The sequence below is a fragment of the Pogoniulus pusillus genome, chromosome 23 (assembly GCF_015220805.1).
Source record: "Pogoniulus pusillus isolate bPogPus1 chromosome 23, bPogPus1.pri, whole genome shotgun sequence".
In the NCBI taxonomy this organism is placed as follows: Eukaryota; Metazoa; Chordata; class Aves; order Piciformes; family Lybiidae; genus Pogoniulus; species Pogoniulus pusillus.
The window spans coordinates 15,414,106-15,428,370 of NC_087286.1; the positions used below are offsets into that span (position 1 = coordinate 15,414,106).

The window sequence follows — 14,265 nt, forward strand, 5'->3', positions numbered from 1 at the left end:
ACACCGGGTGGCAGCACTGAAAGGGGAACACGCCGCTGCTGAGCTGCAGTGTCGACAATCAAACACCGGGTGGCAGCACCGAGCACCGAGGGGGGAATTGGCCGCTGCTGAGCTGCAGTATCGACAATTGAACACCGGGTGGCAGCACTGACACTGAGAGGGGAACACGCCGCCTCAGAGCTGCAGTATCGACAATTGAACACCGGGTGGCAGCACCGACACTGAGGGGTTAGCTCTTGCCCCTATGCGGGGTGAGCAGCTCAGCTCCTTTGCTGCCGTTCGCCTCCTCCAGACCAACACTGCAAGACCCACCCGCAACACAGCAGAAATCGACCTTTCGTCTGATTCTGACCTCCAAAGGCTTTTTTTTGAGCCAGGGGCTTGAGGGCATTTCTGTGCCATGATGATGACTCTGCTAGGCTTGTGCAGCCCTGCAGAGCAAAGATTCTGTTTGGGCAATCATCCCCAAATTGCGATGTAAGAAGGGGGAAAATGAGAAGAGGGAGGAAGCTTTTGAAAGTGTTTCTCTGTCTGCAATAGATATTTAGAGGGCAAGGTCGAGGTTTTACATTCTTGCTACAAGCAGCATTTATAGGCATTTTAGAAACAGTGTATGGCATAAACATTTACACTTCTTGTCTCTATTTAAACATCAGCATCCAAGCTCTAGCCCCAGCTGCCAACTCTTGTTTTTTTAAACTACAACTGAAAACAATGATAATGATAAATGATTCCAAGCAACTGATGTGGAGAGGAGCCAGACCCTGCCTAAAGATAAAATCCAGCCCCCAAAAAATTAATTCATGTAAAAAAGATCTAAAAAGCGATGGTTCCCACCCTTGTCAGGTGCCATTAAAAGCTATAGATCCATGTCCCTGGAAACAGAAATCCCAAAACTCAAGAATATTATCAGGCAGCTGCACCTGCCTTTGTTAAGACCAAGGAAAAAAAAGAGAGTTTAGTGCAAGAGATACAAAGAAACAAAGTGTTTATTGTTAAAAGCTTCTCTACGAATCACTCGGCATCATACAATGAAGATACGGTGGCTACAGAGCAGAGAGAGCTTCCCTCCCTCTCTTTCTCCCCTTTATACATGTATTTGCTCACTCTCACAAACCCACGGTTGTATTTTTTTCATGGAGTTCCTTTCTTCAATGAGATTGGGAAAGGTGTTTATCATACAGGATCTGGCAGAACAGATACATCCTATTAAACAACAGAGCAGTTACAGAAAGGAGACCTCTTTCTTCAGGAAAAAAAAAAAAGAGCTTTCTCTTCCCCCTCATCTCTTTGCATTGCCATATAAATGTTCTCAACACAAAAAAATGGCCTAACAAAAATTCCAATACTTGATGAACATTTTGGCAAAATGAGGAGCCCTAGGGCCTGCACCAATATTGATATATGCAGTTATATTTCCACTCTGCTTCCACAGAACAATATAGTGTACAACACCCAGCTGAAACAATGTCTGCACTACAACGACTAACCTTCCTATGTGGAGCAACTGAATCCCTCTTGGGAAGAGTGCAGAATGTTTTGGCAATGTCTCAAAGTTCCTCTGTTCTGTCCTGCAAGCCCCTTTCCTAGGCTACAGCCAAGTCCAGACTGGCTCTCTCTGTGTGTACCTAACCCATGCACACAAAGCCCACTCCCTCCCCTGGACTGTGCTGCTTCCAACAGTACCCTGCACATAATACCACAGAATGGCTTGGGTTGGAAGGGACCTCCAAAGTCATCTAGTCCTGCAGTCAGCAGGGACATCCTCCACTAGAGCAGGTTGTCAAGCCTGACCTTGAATATCTCCAGGGATGGGGCCTCAACTATCACCCTGGGCAACCTGTTCCAGTGTTCCACCACCCTCGTGGTAAAGGACTCGTTCCTGACATCCAATTAAAATCTCCTCTAATTTCAAACAAATCCCACTCATTCTATCACTGCAGGCCTTTGCAAACAGTCCCTCTGCAGCCTCCTTGTAGCCCACTTCAGCTACTTGGAAGGCTGCTATTAGGTCTCCCCAGAGCCTTCTCCATGCTAAACAGCCCCAGCTCCCTCACTCTGGCCCCATAGGAGAGGTGTTCCAACTCCATGGTCATTCTTGTGGCCCTCCTCTGGACCTACTCCATCAGGTGCATGTCCTTCCTGTGTTGGGGACTTCAGAACTCAAGACAGTACTCCAGGTGAGGTCTTTACCAAAGCAAAGTGGCAGAATCACTTCTGAGCTGGTGGCCAGGCTTCTCTGGATGAAACCTAGAATGCCATCAGCCTTCTGGGCTGCAAGCACCCATTGCTGTCTCATGTTCATCTTTATGCACACAAAAAGAGAACCATTCTGACCTTCAAATGAATTTGTCATTCACTCTCTGCCACGACAGCCCTGTTCAGCATCACTGCCTTTCATTTTCATATGCTCAAGCAGCATTTGGTCCAGTTCCTCCCAAATATTGCTTCCTTATCTATCTTCAAAGATAATGTTTTTTTTTTTGCAAGCAAACAAGCTTCTGGGTGCACTCTTGGGACTTGAAAGGCCTGAACTCCTTCTTAACACAGGAAAAAAAGCATCAAAATCTCAAGCCCCAGTTTAACCAGTCTTTGTAGGTACAGTAAGCATATGGAGAGTGGGACGCCAGAATTTAGGGTGTGGACTGCCAGTGCCATCTACAGCAACTGACTCAGGCATACGCACAGGTGCTTAACACAAAATCACCTTCCGGTGGTGTCCTGTGAATGCTGGGCACAAACACCACATTAGTTTCATTAATTTGCTGAGAAAGACTTGGAAACAGACCAATCCAATCAATTCTACACAGAGATTCTAAAAGCAGGCTGGACTCTGTTCCACTGCCAGCAGTGGTACAAATTAAATATCTCTGTACCACATCAGTGGGAAAGCTCTCAGGAAGGAGAACTCCCCAGCAGGCATCCTGTGGATATCTACCACTTAATCCCATGCCCTTCTCAAATCCTTGCTCATCTTCCTTTGCATTTCTTATTCCTGGAGACTGAAAGCATCCCCTGACTGTAGCTGCTCTGTTTACCACACACAGAAAATAGTTTTATACACTGGACAGCATGCACACAACTGACACAGCAGCATAATAAATATGGAAGCACAGTAGCAGATGACCCCCACTGTTTTCCCTCCCAGTGCTTGCTTGTAGTCCTCCAAGTGGAGTCCTAAAGTAAGATTTCAATGGCAGTCTCACAGCCCCTCACTATACTCAGTTGAAGACTGCAGGATTTCATGTTTTAGTGTAAAAAGAGGTTTTAACACAAAGGAAGTTGCAAAGAAAGCCCTTTCTGTAGCAGGCCTCAGGCAAAGAGACACAGCCACACTGCTCCTCACAGCCCTGGTTTCGCAGGGCAGTGCTGCTGCCATCCTGTGACTGCAAGCAAATGTGGATTTTCCAAGACATCTCTGAATACAACAGACAGAGTAAAAGCTATGGCACTATTAATGTGAAAGAAGAGATGTTAGAGAAAGGGTCAGAAGATTATCCCTTCTGTGACTGAACAGAAGAAACTTTTGAGTTCAACTAAGAAATTGGCAAAGACAGCACAAGAGAAAAGGACAAGACTACAGCAAAATGTATTATTCAGAAGAGCTGCCTCCCTTCTGCACCACATTTGAATTGGATTCTCTTTCCAAGAAAGGAGATGAAAAGGAGTAACCTAGAAGAGGATTTTGAGTGCCGCATCATCTGGACAGAGTTAAGCTTTGGCAGCTCATTTTTGGAGTAGAAAACATGTTGGGCCATATGTTGCAAACTAATCTATGCACTACAAAACATAAGGGGGGGAAAGGACTTGTCGAAGGTGTCCCTGCTTCCAAGTGAATATGGTGTAAATTCCCATAGTCTGGATTTGTGGTTTCCAAGGGGTATGTTCTCTGTGCTACTTAAGGCTGACAGTGCTTTATAACTCAAGAGCATCCTCTGTAACCAGTACATGTCACATACAGGAGAACTAAACAATTCATAGTCTGAGGCAATTTACCTATGATCAAAAAGTGAGACTAAACCCAGGGACTCTCTTAACATCTTGAAGCAAAGAGAAAAATGCCACATAGTATGGAGTTAAGCTCCTCGGATACAGCAGCAACTGAACAACTAGGGAAATTCTTCTCAGTGCTGGTCCCTTCCTGGCACACAGAAACAATTAAGAAGTCTCCTATTTTACACATATGCTTATTGTTTATAGCTGCTGTGCTCAAGGAAGGCATCACCAAAGCACCATTAAGTTATTTTCATTTTCTCAGAATGCCTCATTTCTTGCCTCAGTCTCAGCTTTGCTACCACCACCAATGCTAATGGTGCCTTAAAAGCAGTTTCCCCAGGGACAGTTCTCTTCCTCTCAGTACAGCACATTGATTGTGCCCATGTAGTGACAGGGAGTCAGTCTTTCTTCTACTGCAGGGGCAAGGGAAAGAGAAAGTACTAGAGTTTGCAGAAGAGATGTCCTGACTAGATTTCTTTCTTCCAGAGGAGCTCTTTATTCCAGGAATGAAAATCCTCCTAGTTTGCTCTTTCTTGTGGCGAGATGGCTTCTTGCACTGCTCCAGCTGGAATAAAAACTGAGTTCAGGAGTACAAAGCTATTCCACAGCTCTAAGAAAGACTATCTTGTCTAATGCCAGAGAAGTTACTACTTGAGACTCTCAGATAACACAAGGTGAGGACTGCATTGCTTTCTCTACATCTGTAGTCTCCTGTAACACCTAACTCAACCTCCCCCACCAGTGCCACCCATGATTCTGTGCATAGCCCAATAGGATTTGCTGTGTAGTGTCTGAACTTTCCACTAAAACTTAATGATGTGCGTTGATGAATGAACCTTTCACCTCCTGTAACACTGACACTTGTATGCTGCTGTCTCTGGCCTGGAGTGGTTTGAGACACCCTCCACGGGCAAGGTTTTCAAAGGTCACTCTAAAGCTGGTGTTCTGACTGGTGTGTTGATGGTGCACTCTCATCCAGTCAGGAAGCAGGTCCATGTGTAACAGTGAGCTAAGTAACACTGAGAAGTCCACTGGTTTGGTGGTCGTGATGCCAATGGGATCCTGTGAGCAGTGCTTATGTGTTGCGCACTCCCAGAGATTGTTCCAGTTCCTGCCGGCGCTGCTGGATCTGAAAGAAAAAGAGAGACTGTACAGTGCAGCAGATTCAATTGTTCAGTGGCAGGAAGGTTCATTTATAAGTCGGCAGTGTGGATAATTCCTTCATACCTTGCAGTAGAAATATCTGCTCACAGCCTCTTGAGACCATGGCTCATGATAAAACTCAGCTCTGCGTTCTTCCTCTGGGTTTCCAACTACGTCAGTCATCACCTGTGACAAAATAAGAACATTGCTCACTGTAGCTCTTCCACCACACAGAGACTATTCAGATTTGCCTAGAGTCAAAGCTGATCTACATTACTACCCTGAGAATGTTCAGGACTGCTCTCTAAGCCCAAGGCAAATGGCCAGTGAACAGCACGTGTGCTTCCTACCAAACCAACTGTGAACAGCTCCTAACCCTATGCCACAGAATTCTAGACACCAGCAGTTGTCCAGGCTAAGTGCCACAACATCTAAGAGTTTGACAGCTTGGTTCCAGAGCCAAGGAAAAGCTCCCTGGTGCTGTATAGTTTATTAGCTCATGCATCTAAAGAGTCTCAGTAGTTATCCACACCTAGAGTAACAGCTTGAAAATGTTAATGTGTTCACATAAGCCCTCTGCTGTGAGGCCAGGCTGAGAGAGCTAGGGCTGTTCAGCCTGGAGAAGAGTAGGCTCCAGGGGTTCCTTCTGGTGGCCTTTCAATATTTAAAGGGGTCTATAAGAAAGATGAAGACAGACTCTTCAGCAAGGCCTGTGGTGAAGGGACAAGCTGAAAGAGGACACATATAGATTAGATATTAGGGAGAAGTTCTTCACTGTATGGGTGGTGAGGCACTGGAACAGGTTGTCCAAAATGGTTGTGGATGCCTGGAGGTGTTTAAAGTCAGGTTGGATAGGGTTGTGAGCAACCTACTCTAGAGGAAAGTGTCCCTGCCTGTGGCACTGAGGTCTGAACTAAGTGGTTGTTAAAGGTCTGGTCCAACCCAAAGCACTCTGTGGTTTTATAGAAGAATAAAATTCTGATGGCTAACTCTCCAGCATCACAGAATCAATAAAACTATCATCATCTTCTGCAGAGTGACAATGTGCTACCACAGTTCTGATGCCAGCAGAGCAGGACATTATAGCAGAGGCCCTTATGGGACTGGTTGTCAGGGAGAACACTGGACAACTGCTCTGTGTGTGCAGCCAGAGAAGCTCCACACCACCTCACCTTGTAAGCTCTGCAAGCTAAAGACTGCCCTCCTCAAACATCCTTTCTGATGCCTGGCCACTTTTGAACACGATATAAATGATGATAACCTTAGCAGTACATTTTTGTGAAGATTATGAACAATTACATGTGAAAGACACAATGATTTTATTAAAATAATCCCATGGAATCCCCTCACACCACAGGCTAAAGACACAAACTATGCAACCATACGAGGAACAGATTGTTCATTTCTGCTGGCAAACAGCTGATGTCCTTCACACTCCATTTCTTGTGTGTGCCAAAGCTAAGCTCCAAAGGCAGCTGATATTTAACCTATTTCTGAAGACTAAAGGATGAACAAACCACCCAAACTGGGTTACTGCACTATGGAATGCTCCTGATGAATTTGCTGTAGCTTCAGCTTTACAGAGCACACCACTACAGCCCTGCACTTCAATCTCACTGTCCAACCACCCCCCAACAAGCACTGCTCTTCCACTGCAAGTGGAATACAGCCTGGACTGTCCTTCCTGCATACAGTCTGCTCTGGGATTCCAGCATTTCACTGCCTGCCTGCCTTCCACCCATTTTCTGTCCTGGATGGTGTAGCTATACATTCTGCATGCATTTAGATAAAATTCTTAGGCTGTGGTTACCCTGCTCCTTCTTCTTCCAACCTTAGCTCACCTTAAGATCCCTACTTTGGGACCGGAGAAGATCTTGAATGTATCCTTTGGGGTCTTTGGAGAAACTCAGCATGAAATCACGTTGTATTTTTAACTGGTTTATGGATTCGATTGTCTCATGAATCTGACAGGGAAAAAACACAGCAGATGTCACTTAATTCCTCCCATGCTCCGCTGACCCTGGGGTCAGCCTCATCAGCATCTTTCTGTTTCTTGTAAACAAGGGTGACATATCTACACCACAGACTTGTGCAGGTTACCATAGCTTTTACCCTTCAAAGAAGGAGTTAACTGCAACCTGGGAATTACATTTTGGTTTCACTAGTAATTTCTGCAATACAAGGATGTGCAGAATCCTTCTTCTCCTGTGCTGGGCTGCTGAGTGTCATGCTGCATACAATACTGAAGAGCTAACTCACAGTAAGTCAACATAAGAACCTCCTGTGTGTAATCAATCTTCCTGCCAAGTCTGGGATTTCTCAGGAAAGCTGCTATATAAATATGTCTTTAAGCAGTGCCCAGTGCAGAAAAGCAGTTGTTCCCCTGGTAAATCATCATCACATCTTCAGTACACTTCTGTGATCCTTAACAGTTCTAAGAAGGGCTTGATTGAGTCTGAGTTCAACAAACTCATGACATCCAGACCTCTTCCTACAAGATAACTATTTAAATCACACTGGTTGCACAAAGAAGAGGAGTGTGAACAATAAGTGTGGAAGGTTTTTAGAAAATGAGAAACATTATGAAAGAAACAGGCATTAACCAGCAAGGAAGAATGAAGGCTCCAAAGAGAAGTTGAGGTCCTACAATCAACCTGGATTTAAAAAAAATAATCAAGTATAGTAATTGGAAAGACAGTTAATGAATCATTTGCACATAAACACACAGAAAAGCAAACCTGGGCTACACTGTTCCTCTAAAATTCCAGTCTGAGATTGCAAAGTTGGCTTCTCTAATTTCATGTGTACATCTGTTTTGCCAAAACAGCTGCTGTGGGAGAAAATAATCCTCCCTTGATTTGGCTGTGCCATCGAGCCCACTGAGGCAGGCACAGCTATGTGGTATGTTAACAGAAGAGAGCTGCTGTCAACTTAAACTCATTCCTTATTTGGGAAAACGATGCAGTCATGCTGAAGAGAACTCTGATGGCATGCACCGAGTTTCCACTAGAGGACTCTGTGGCAGCACAGCAGGAAATGGTAGCGATGACACCAACGCTGCAGTCGGTGCCTGTTGACTCACTAATCGCAGCTTGCCCTCTGCTGTAGCAAAAGCTCAAAAAAAGATGTAAGGCAGACGTGGGAAAGGGTGAGCTGGACTGGAAACAGAACAATCCAGTGTGTGCTGCAAGCAAGCCTCTGTGGGTTGGGAACCAACTGGCTGAGCAATTGCCCTGCTGCAAAGGACCTTTCTCAAGAGACCTGCTGCAACAGTCACCAGAACTCATAGGACTGCTAGTGTCCAACACTCCCTTTAAGACTGCACAAAGACCAGTTTAACATTAGAGGCAAACAAGGAGGAACTGGGCCTGCCTGTATGTCACAGAAATAATCTCTGGTCCACAATGCCACACCTAACTCCCTTGCCCTGAGAAGCCACTTTTGCTTATCCCTTATCAAGCCAAATCAGCCACCCACACATGCCAAAAGCCGGCTAAGAGCCCCAGGATATGAACTCTAATGCAATCTGTGGAGTTCACCACTGGCCTAAGACTATCACCTGAAGTCCACACGATCCTCCTTCAGTAACACAGGAAACAAGCCTGCCAAGCTGCTCCAAGTGATTTTTCTGCCACGCATTTTCCATATTTGCACCTACTGCAGAGAGCTGTACTGCAACCATGCATGCACAAAACACACCTGGAGTATAAGACTCTCTTAGCTTTGCCTCATAGTAATTCAGCAAACTAGCATGACCCCTCCACAAAAAGTCAAACAGTTCAGATGACTCTTGAATGCCAGGGGACTCACTATACTATTTGTGAAACTCTGCTTCTATCACTTCAACAACTGTCAGGCCCTGGATGAAGTCCTAAAGGGCAATACCACTCCACCCTCTGTATTCCCTTTGCATGTAGCTGATCAATCCCTTAGGAGCACATCCAGTTGAGAAGTCCCTGCCTCATAGCGCTACTGTCTTTGATGAGTGACACCAAACCTGCATGAAGGTGCACAATAAGTAGAGATGTCACATGATACTTGACTCCTGGGCTAGTACCTTGTTGTCCAATGCTGTAATCTCCTGTTGGTTAGCTGTCGAGAGAAGAAAACTACTCATCTGTCCCTTTAATGGGTCTTCAACTTCTACATCTATGTCATAACAAGCCGTCTTCTTCTGATCGTTGGGGTCAACACTAAGGAGAGCACAACAGAAGATCATGAGAACTGCCACAATGAATCAGAATGAATACTCATCCAGCCCAGAATACTCTTCCATAAAGCTTGGTGCAGATGCTATGAGAAGAGTTTTAGAGCAGGTTACACCTTTACCCGTTTGTGTATCCTCTCATCTCTCACCAGTCAGAACTCAAGAGACTTTTGAAACAGAGCTTTTGTCCAGGCCATCTTCAGTAGCTACTAATGGACAGAGTCTTGATTAAACTGCCCAACATCTTCCTGAGAGCTGCTATAAATCTGCCTCCAAAGCAATCCCCAGTGGTAAAAAACATGCTGCTATGGCCTCTGCTTGACTGAGGCTCTTTTGAGATGGGGCAGACAGCACTGTACAATGGATGCAAGGCACAGGTCTGGTGCTGTACTTGGTTCTCAGGTCCTTCTCTAATCATTCCTAGCACTGTCCCTGTTTTGGCAGCACTGTAACAATTCCCAGCAGCTTCTTAAAAGATAGCAGTGAATCTGGAGACCAAGACTTTGTTTGTAAAGCTGCCTGCTTAATTCTTCAAAGAACACAGCCAGTCATGCCTTCTCATTTCAGAAGCTATACTGACTCTTCCCCAAGATGTAACATCCATTAACTCCATTTTCTACTACAGGTAGTATCAATTGGTTTCCAATATCCAGAATTGGCCCTGATGTGGTTTTGGCATAACTATTTATCACCCCTTGGGCACTGAAGAATATTTCAGTAATAGGCAACATGTTGTATAGAATCACAGAATAATCATTTAGGTTAGAAAAGATCTTTAAGATTGTTGAGTCCAAGCATAAACCCTAAACTGTCAAGTCACCACTAAACCATGTCCCTCAGCATCACATCCATGCAGCCTTTAAATCTCTCCAGGGATGGTGTTCTAGTGGGAGGTGTCCCTGCCTACAGCAGAGGGTTGGAACTAGATGATCTTTGAGGTCCCTTCCAGCCTAAATTATTCTATGATGACTCCACCACTTTCCCAGGAAGCTTGGTCCAGGGCTTGACAACCCTTTCAGTTATCTTGGAGTCTGCCTAACATTCAAAATATTTACCAAGATTAGAAGCATTCTTTTCATCTTCATTTCATTTCCACCTCAACCCCACTGTTTCCTTTTCAGAAAGGAGGGGCAGCTGCTGTCTGAGGAGTGGCTCTAAAACACTTCTGTTTCTAGAATGAGTACAGAGCAGCTCACATTTTAGGCTCTGTACACATCCTCTAAAACTAGAATGAATTAACTGTGATGCAGTTGACCTTCTTGTAAAAGACAGGCCTGAGGATTTCCCTAAGGGAAGAGCCCAGATGTTTAAAGTCACTAGTGATGAAGAAGTCCCTGAAGCAGTGTGCAGCTCATTTTAGCTGAGCTAGAGTTCTTTTTCTTCATAGTAGCTGGTATAGAGCTGGGGTTTGAATCTGTGCTGAAAACAAGTCTTGATGACACAGGGATGTGCTGATTATTGCTGAGCAGCATCTGACAGTGCCAGGGGCTGCTTCTCACCCCGCCCTGCCAGTGAGCAGACTGGGGGTGCACAGATTGCTGGAAAGAGACACAGCTGGGACAGGTGACCCTTTCAGAGATCACGCTCAGCAATACAACTAGGGGGTAATTGGCAGAGGGCTGCTGCTTGGGGACTGGCTGGGCATTGGTTGGTCGGTGGTGAGCAACTGTGTTCCTTTGTATTGCTTCTCCTTCTTGTGTTTTCTTTCTCTCTTTATCATTTTCCTTTTCATTACAATATTACCACTATTGTCACTATATTTCAATTATTACACTACCTTTATCTACAAGTACCCTCACTTTTACCCTTCCATTTCTCTTCCCCAGGCCCTGGGGGTGCTGAACAAGTGGCCATGTGGGCCACAGTTGCTGGCTGGGGTTAGACCAGGACAAGCAGCTGACAAATTGTTTCAGTGGCTGACTACCTTCACTCTTAAAAACCAAATGTTTAAATCTGTCTGTTTAAAGCTCAACAGCCCTAGGGCCCTAAACATCTGAAGCTGCTCTGAGCTGGGAGGGGGAAGCTCTAGGTGACCAATAGCAAACTCTTCTACTCTGCATTAATCTGTCATTTTATGAGTCTAAAAATTACTTCCTTTAAATTCAGTGCCAGACTTCCAGATTTACTTTAGCTTAACTTCAGACTGTGAAGACTCAACTGCAACAGTATTCCCTGGTTCTCAGGAAATGAAAGCTTCCTCTTTCCTCAGCATTATGTCACAAGGCAGGGTGATGCTGGCCAATGCTGCACGGCGCACAGTGTGTCAGAGAACGCTGCTTTGCAGAAGGTCCTGCTTTGCAGCTTGTAGCTACCAGAAAACAAACTGCCTCCAGAACTTCCTTGCCATCTCTCTGCCCTGGGAAACCATAACCATCAGTTCCTTGTCACTTTACTTCAAGTCAATGACAATGTATGTCTGAGGACCTCAGCTCTTTTTTTGGTCCATCACACAGGTCAGCAAGCTGCTTTCAATGACAGCAGATACTCAGCCACTAATCTGCTGCTTTTCCATTACTCTGGTTTATATGCTCAAAAAGCCAATTTTATTGATAGCCTATGTAATATTTAAACTTCTTAGCAAAGATGTTGCAACTTTAATATAAAGAACCCAATTTTAAGCCTAGTCAGAAATATTTGTTGCCAGTATCCTGTAGGAAAACAAATCACTATGCTCAATTAACAACAATGTTTAAGCACCCAAAATCAGAGGTTTGACTAAGACCACAAAGTAACTTAAGAAATAACAGCAAAGTTGTAATCCCCAAAACTCTGCTTATGCCCCACCCCGAGCTGTCACTTTAATATGGAATGTGCTGGAAGATGCATTTCATCTCCTGTGCCAGAATTATGGCAGTTTTGACATGGGTGGCAGAAGCTCAGTTTCTTGGTCACGACAGACTTCTCTGAATCAAGGCATTGCTCATTGCAAATGTCTCCAGATCTCTGACAGGTTTGGCATTCTTGGAGTAAAACTAATACCCAAACAGCTGACCCCATCCCAACAGAGCGTGCATGGACTGGCCACTGTACAGGAAACTGTAACACTGTTGTACATTTTACATAACAACTCAGTGATTAGAATCACTGCCCACAAGGTACAGTACCTTACCCCAATTCTGGTTTTACCCCTCTAAGTGGATTCAAATTCTCATTCCTTTCCCCTTAGGAGAGATCAACTCTCAATGGTATTCTAGCAGGGATAAAAGTTGGTTGCATACTCTAAGAGATTTGGTGTCATTCTGTGGAAAATAATTCAGAGTTATATAATAATTCAGAATCACAAAATGGGTTGGTTTGAAGGGGACCTCCAAAGTCACTTAGGCCAGCCCCCCCTGCAGCCAGCAGGGACAGCCTCCATTAGATTAAGTTGCCCAGAGTCTTGTCAAACCTCACCTTGAATACCTCCAGAGATGGGGGCCTCAACTACCTGCCTGGGCAACCTGTTCCAGTGTTCCACCACCCTCATGGTGTAGAGCTTGTTTGTAACATTCAATCTAAATCTTCTCTAATTTCAAACCATTGTCCCTTGTCCTATCACTGCAGGCCTTTGCAAACAGTCCCTCTGCAGCCTTCTTGTAGGCCACTTCAGCTACTGGCAGGCTACTGTTAGGTCTCCCCAAAGCCTTCTCCTCTCCAGGCTGAACAACCCCAGCTCTCTCAGCCTGTCCTCATAGCAGAGGTGCTGCAGCTCCCTGATCAGTTTCATGGCTTTCCTCTGGACCTGCTCCATCAGATCCATGTCCTTTCTGTCTTGAGGACTCCAGAACTGGAGGCAGTACTCCAGCCGAGGTCTTACCAGAGCAGAATGACATATACAGGCCTGAGTGACACAGAGAAGGAACACACAGTAAAGTCCAAGGTACTGGAAGTTACACACAACTGGATTCTGGTCCCTGCTACTGCTTGTGTATTTTATGTAGTGATGGTTTGCCACACAGCAGTGCTGAGCTTACCTGATGATGTGGTTTATCACTATAGGGTCTGGTGGCAGCAGCAGGTTAGTGAGTCTCTGAGGAATTTCAGAAAACTTTAGTCGTGGACAGTCAAAGATCTGGAAAACAATACAGCATGTTACCCTTGTCCAAAGCCTAAGTTGCAGTGAAATGAGGAAGAGATCAGCACTTCAAATGTAAGGAGATTTTGAAAGCTCTAATTTTGGCTTCTCACACAATCTTTGGTCACTTCTGCCCCTGCAATTCACTGCTGTATTTAAAATCCTGAGCAGCTCAGAGATGCATCAGGCAACAACAGTTTCAGGTGGCACACTATTGGTTTAGCTGCTGAAAGGCACAGTCTGCTTTAAGGGGACATCAGGAGAAGCTGTAACAATAGTGGGAGAGAAGTGAACACTTCCTCTCCTCTCTCACTAAGGTTCTGGAGCAGAATATTGTGAAGAAACCTGTTTGCTTTTTCTATAAGAGGAATCATAAAGTTTGCCTTTTTTTCATTACTCCAAGGCATGTTTCCTGCAATGTTTTGTGCTAAACACAAGAAAGCATTTTGGGGTTTGAAAAATCATTTGCAATGTTGATGGATTACTTTTTTAAAGATTAAGAGGGAAAAAAAAAAGAAGTTCAGCATGGTTTTAACTTATTTTTAACCAAAACCTAAACAGCCTTTTGGAAGGGACTGACTCCTTTCCAATCAACCTGTTATGGCTATTTTCTCTTTACTATGGTCCAGAAGTTAAATAGGTATTTAAGTGATTCAAATCTGTAGTATTCAGAAGTGTTATGTCAGGAACTGCAGTGCATTGCCACAAATCTGGAACCACTCCTTACACTGGAGCTCTCAGAAATACAATTATTAAAGCCTTTTTCTCCTACTGGCATTTGTAATGCTCTGAGTAGGTAATCAGGTTTTTCTTTAAAGATCATAGGATAGAATCATAGAATCAGTCAGAGTTGGAAGGGACCACA

General features: G+C 44.6%; 1 protein-coding gene across 6 annotated transcripts in view; it reads right to left on the reverse strand.

Moving 5' to 3' along the window:
* Positions 1–3,233: 3,233 nt before the first annotated feature.
* The window catches only part of SMARCD3 (SWI/SNF related, matrix associated, actin dependent regulator of chromatin, subfamily d, member 3), a 67,224-nt gene continuing 56,192 nt past the window's right edge, over positions 3,234–14,265 (reverse strand). For all 6 annotated transcript variants that reach the window (XM_064162664.1, XM_064162666.1, XM_064162667.1 and 3 more), the window contains 5 exons: positions 13,300–13,397; positions 9,197–9,332; positions 6,981–7,103; positions 5,224–5,325; positions 3,234–5,125 (listed from right to left, as the gene is read on the reverse strand). In XM_064162664.1, the coding sequence (XP_064018734.1) occupies positions 5,072–5,125; positions 5,224–5,325; positions 6,981–7,103; positions 9,197–9,332; positions 13,300–13,397 (513 nt within the window). In that variant the 3' untranslated portion in view covers positions 3,234–5,071. The remainder of the gene's footprint in view (positions 5,126–5,223; positions 5,326–6,980; positions 7,104–9,196; positions 9,333–13,299; positions 13,398–14,265) is intronic.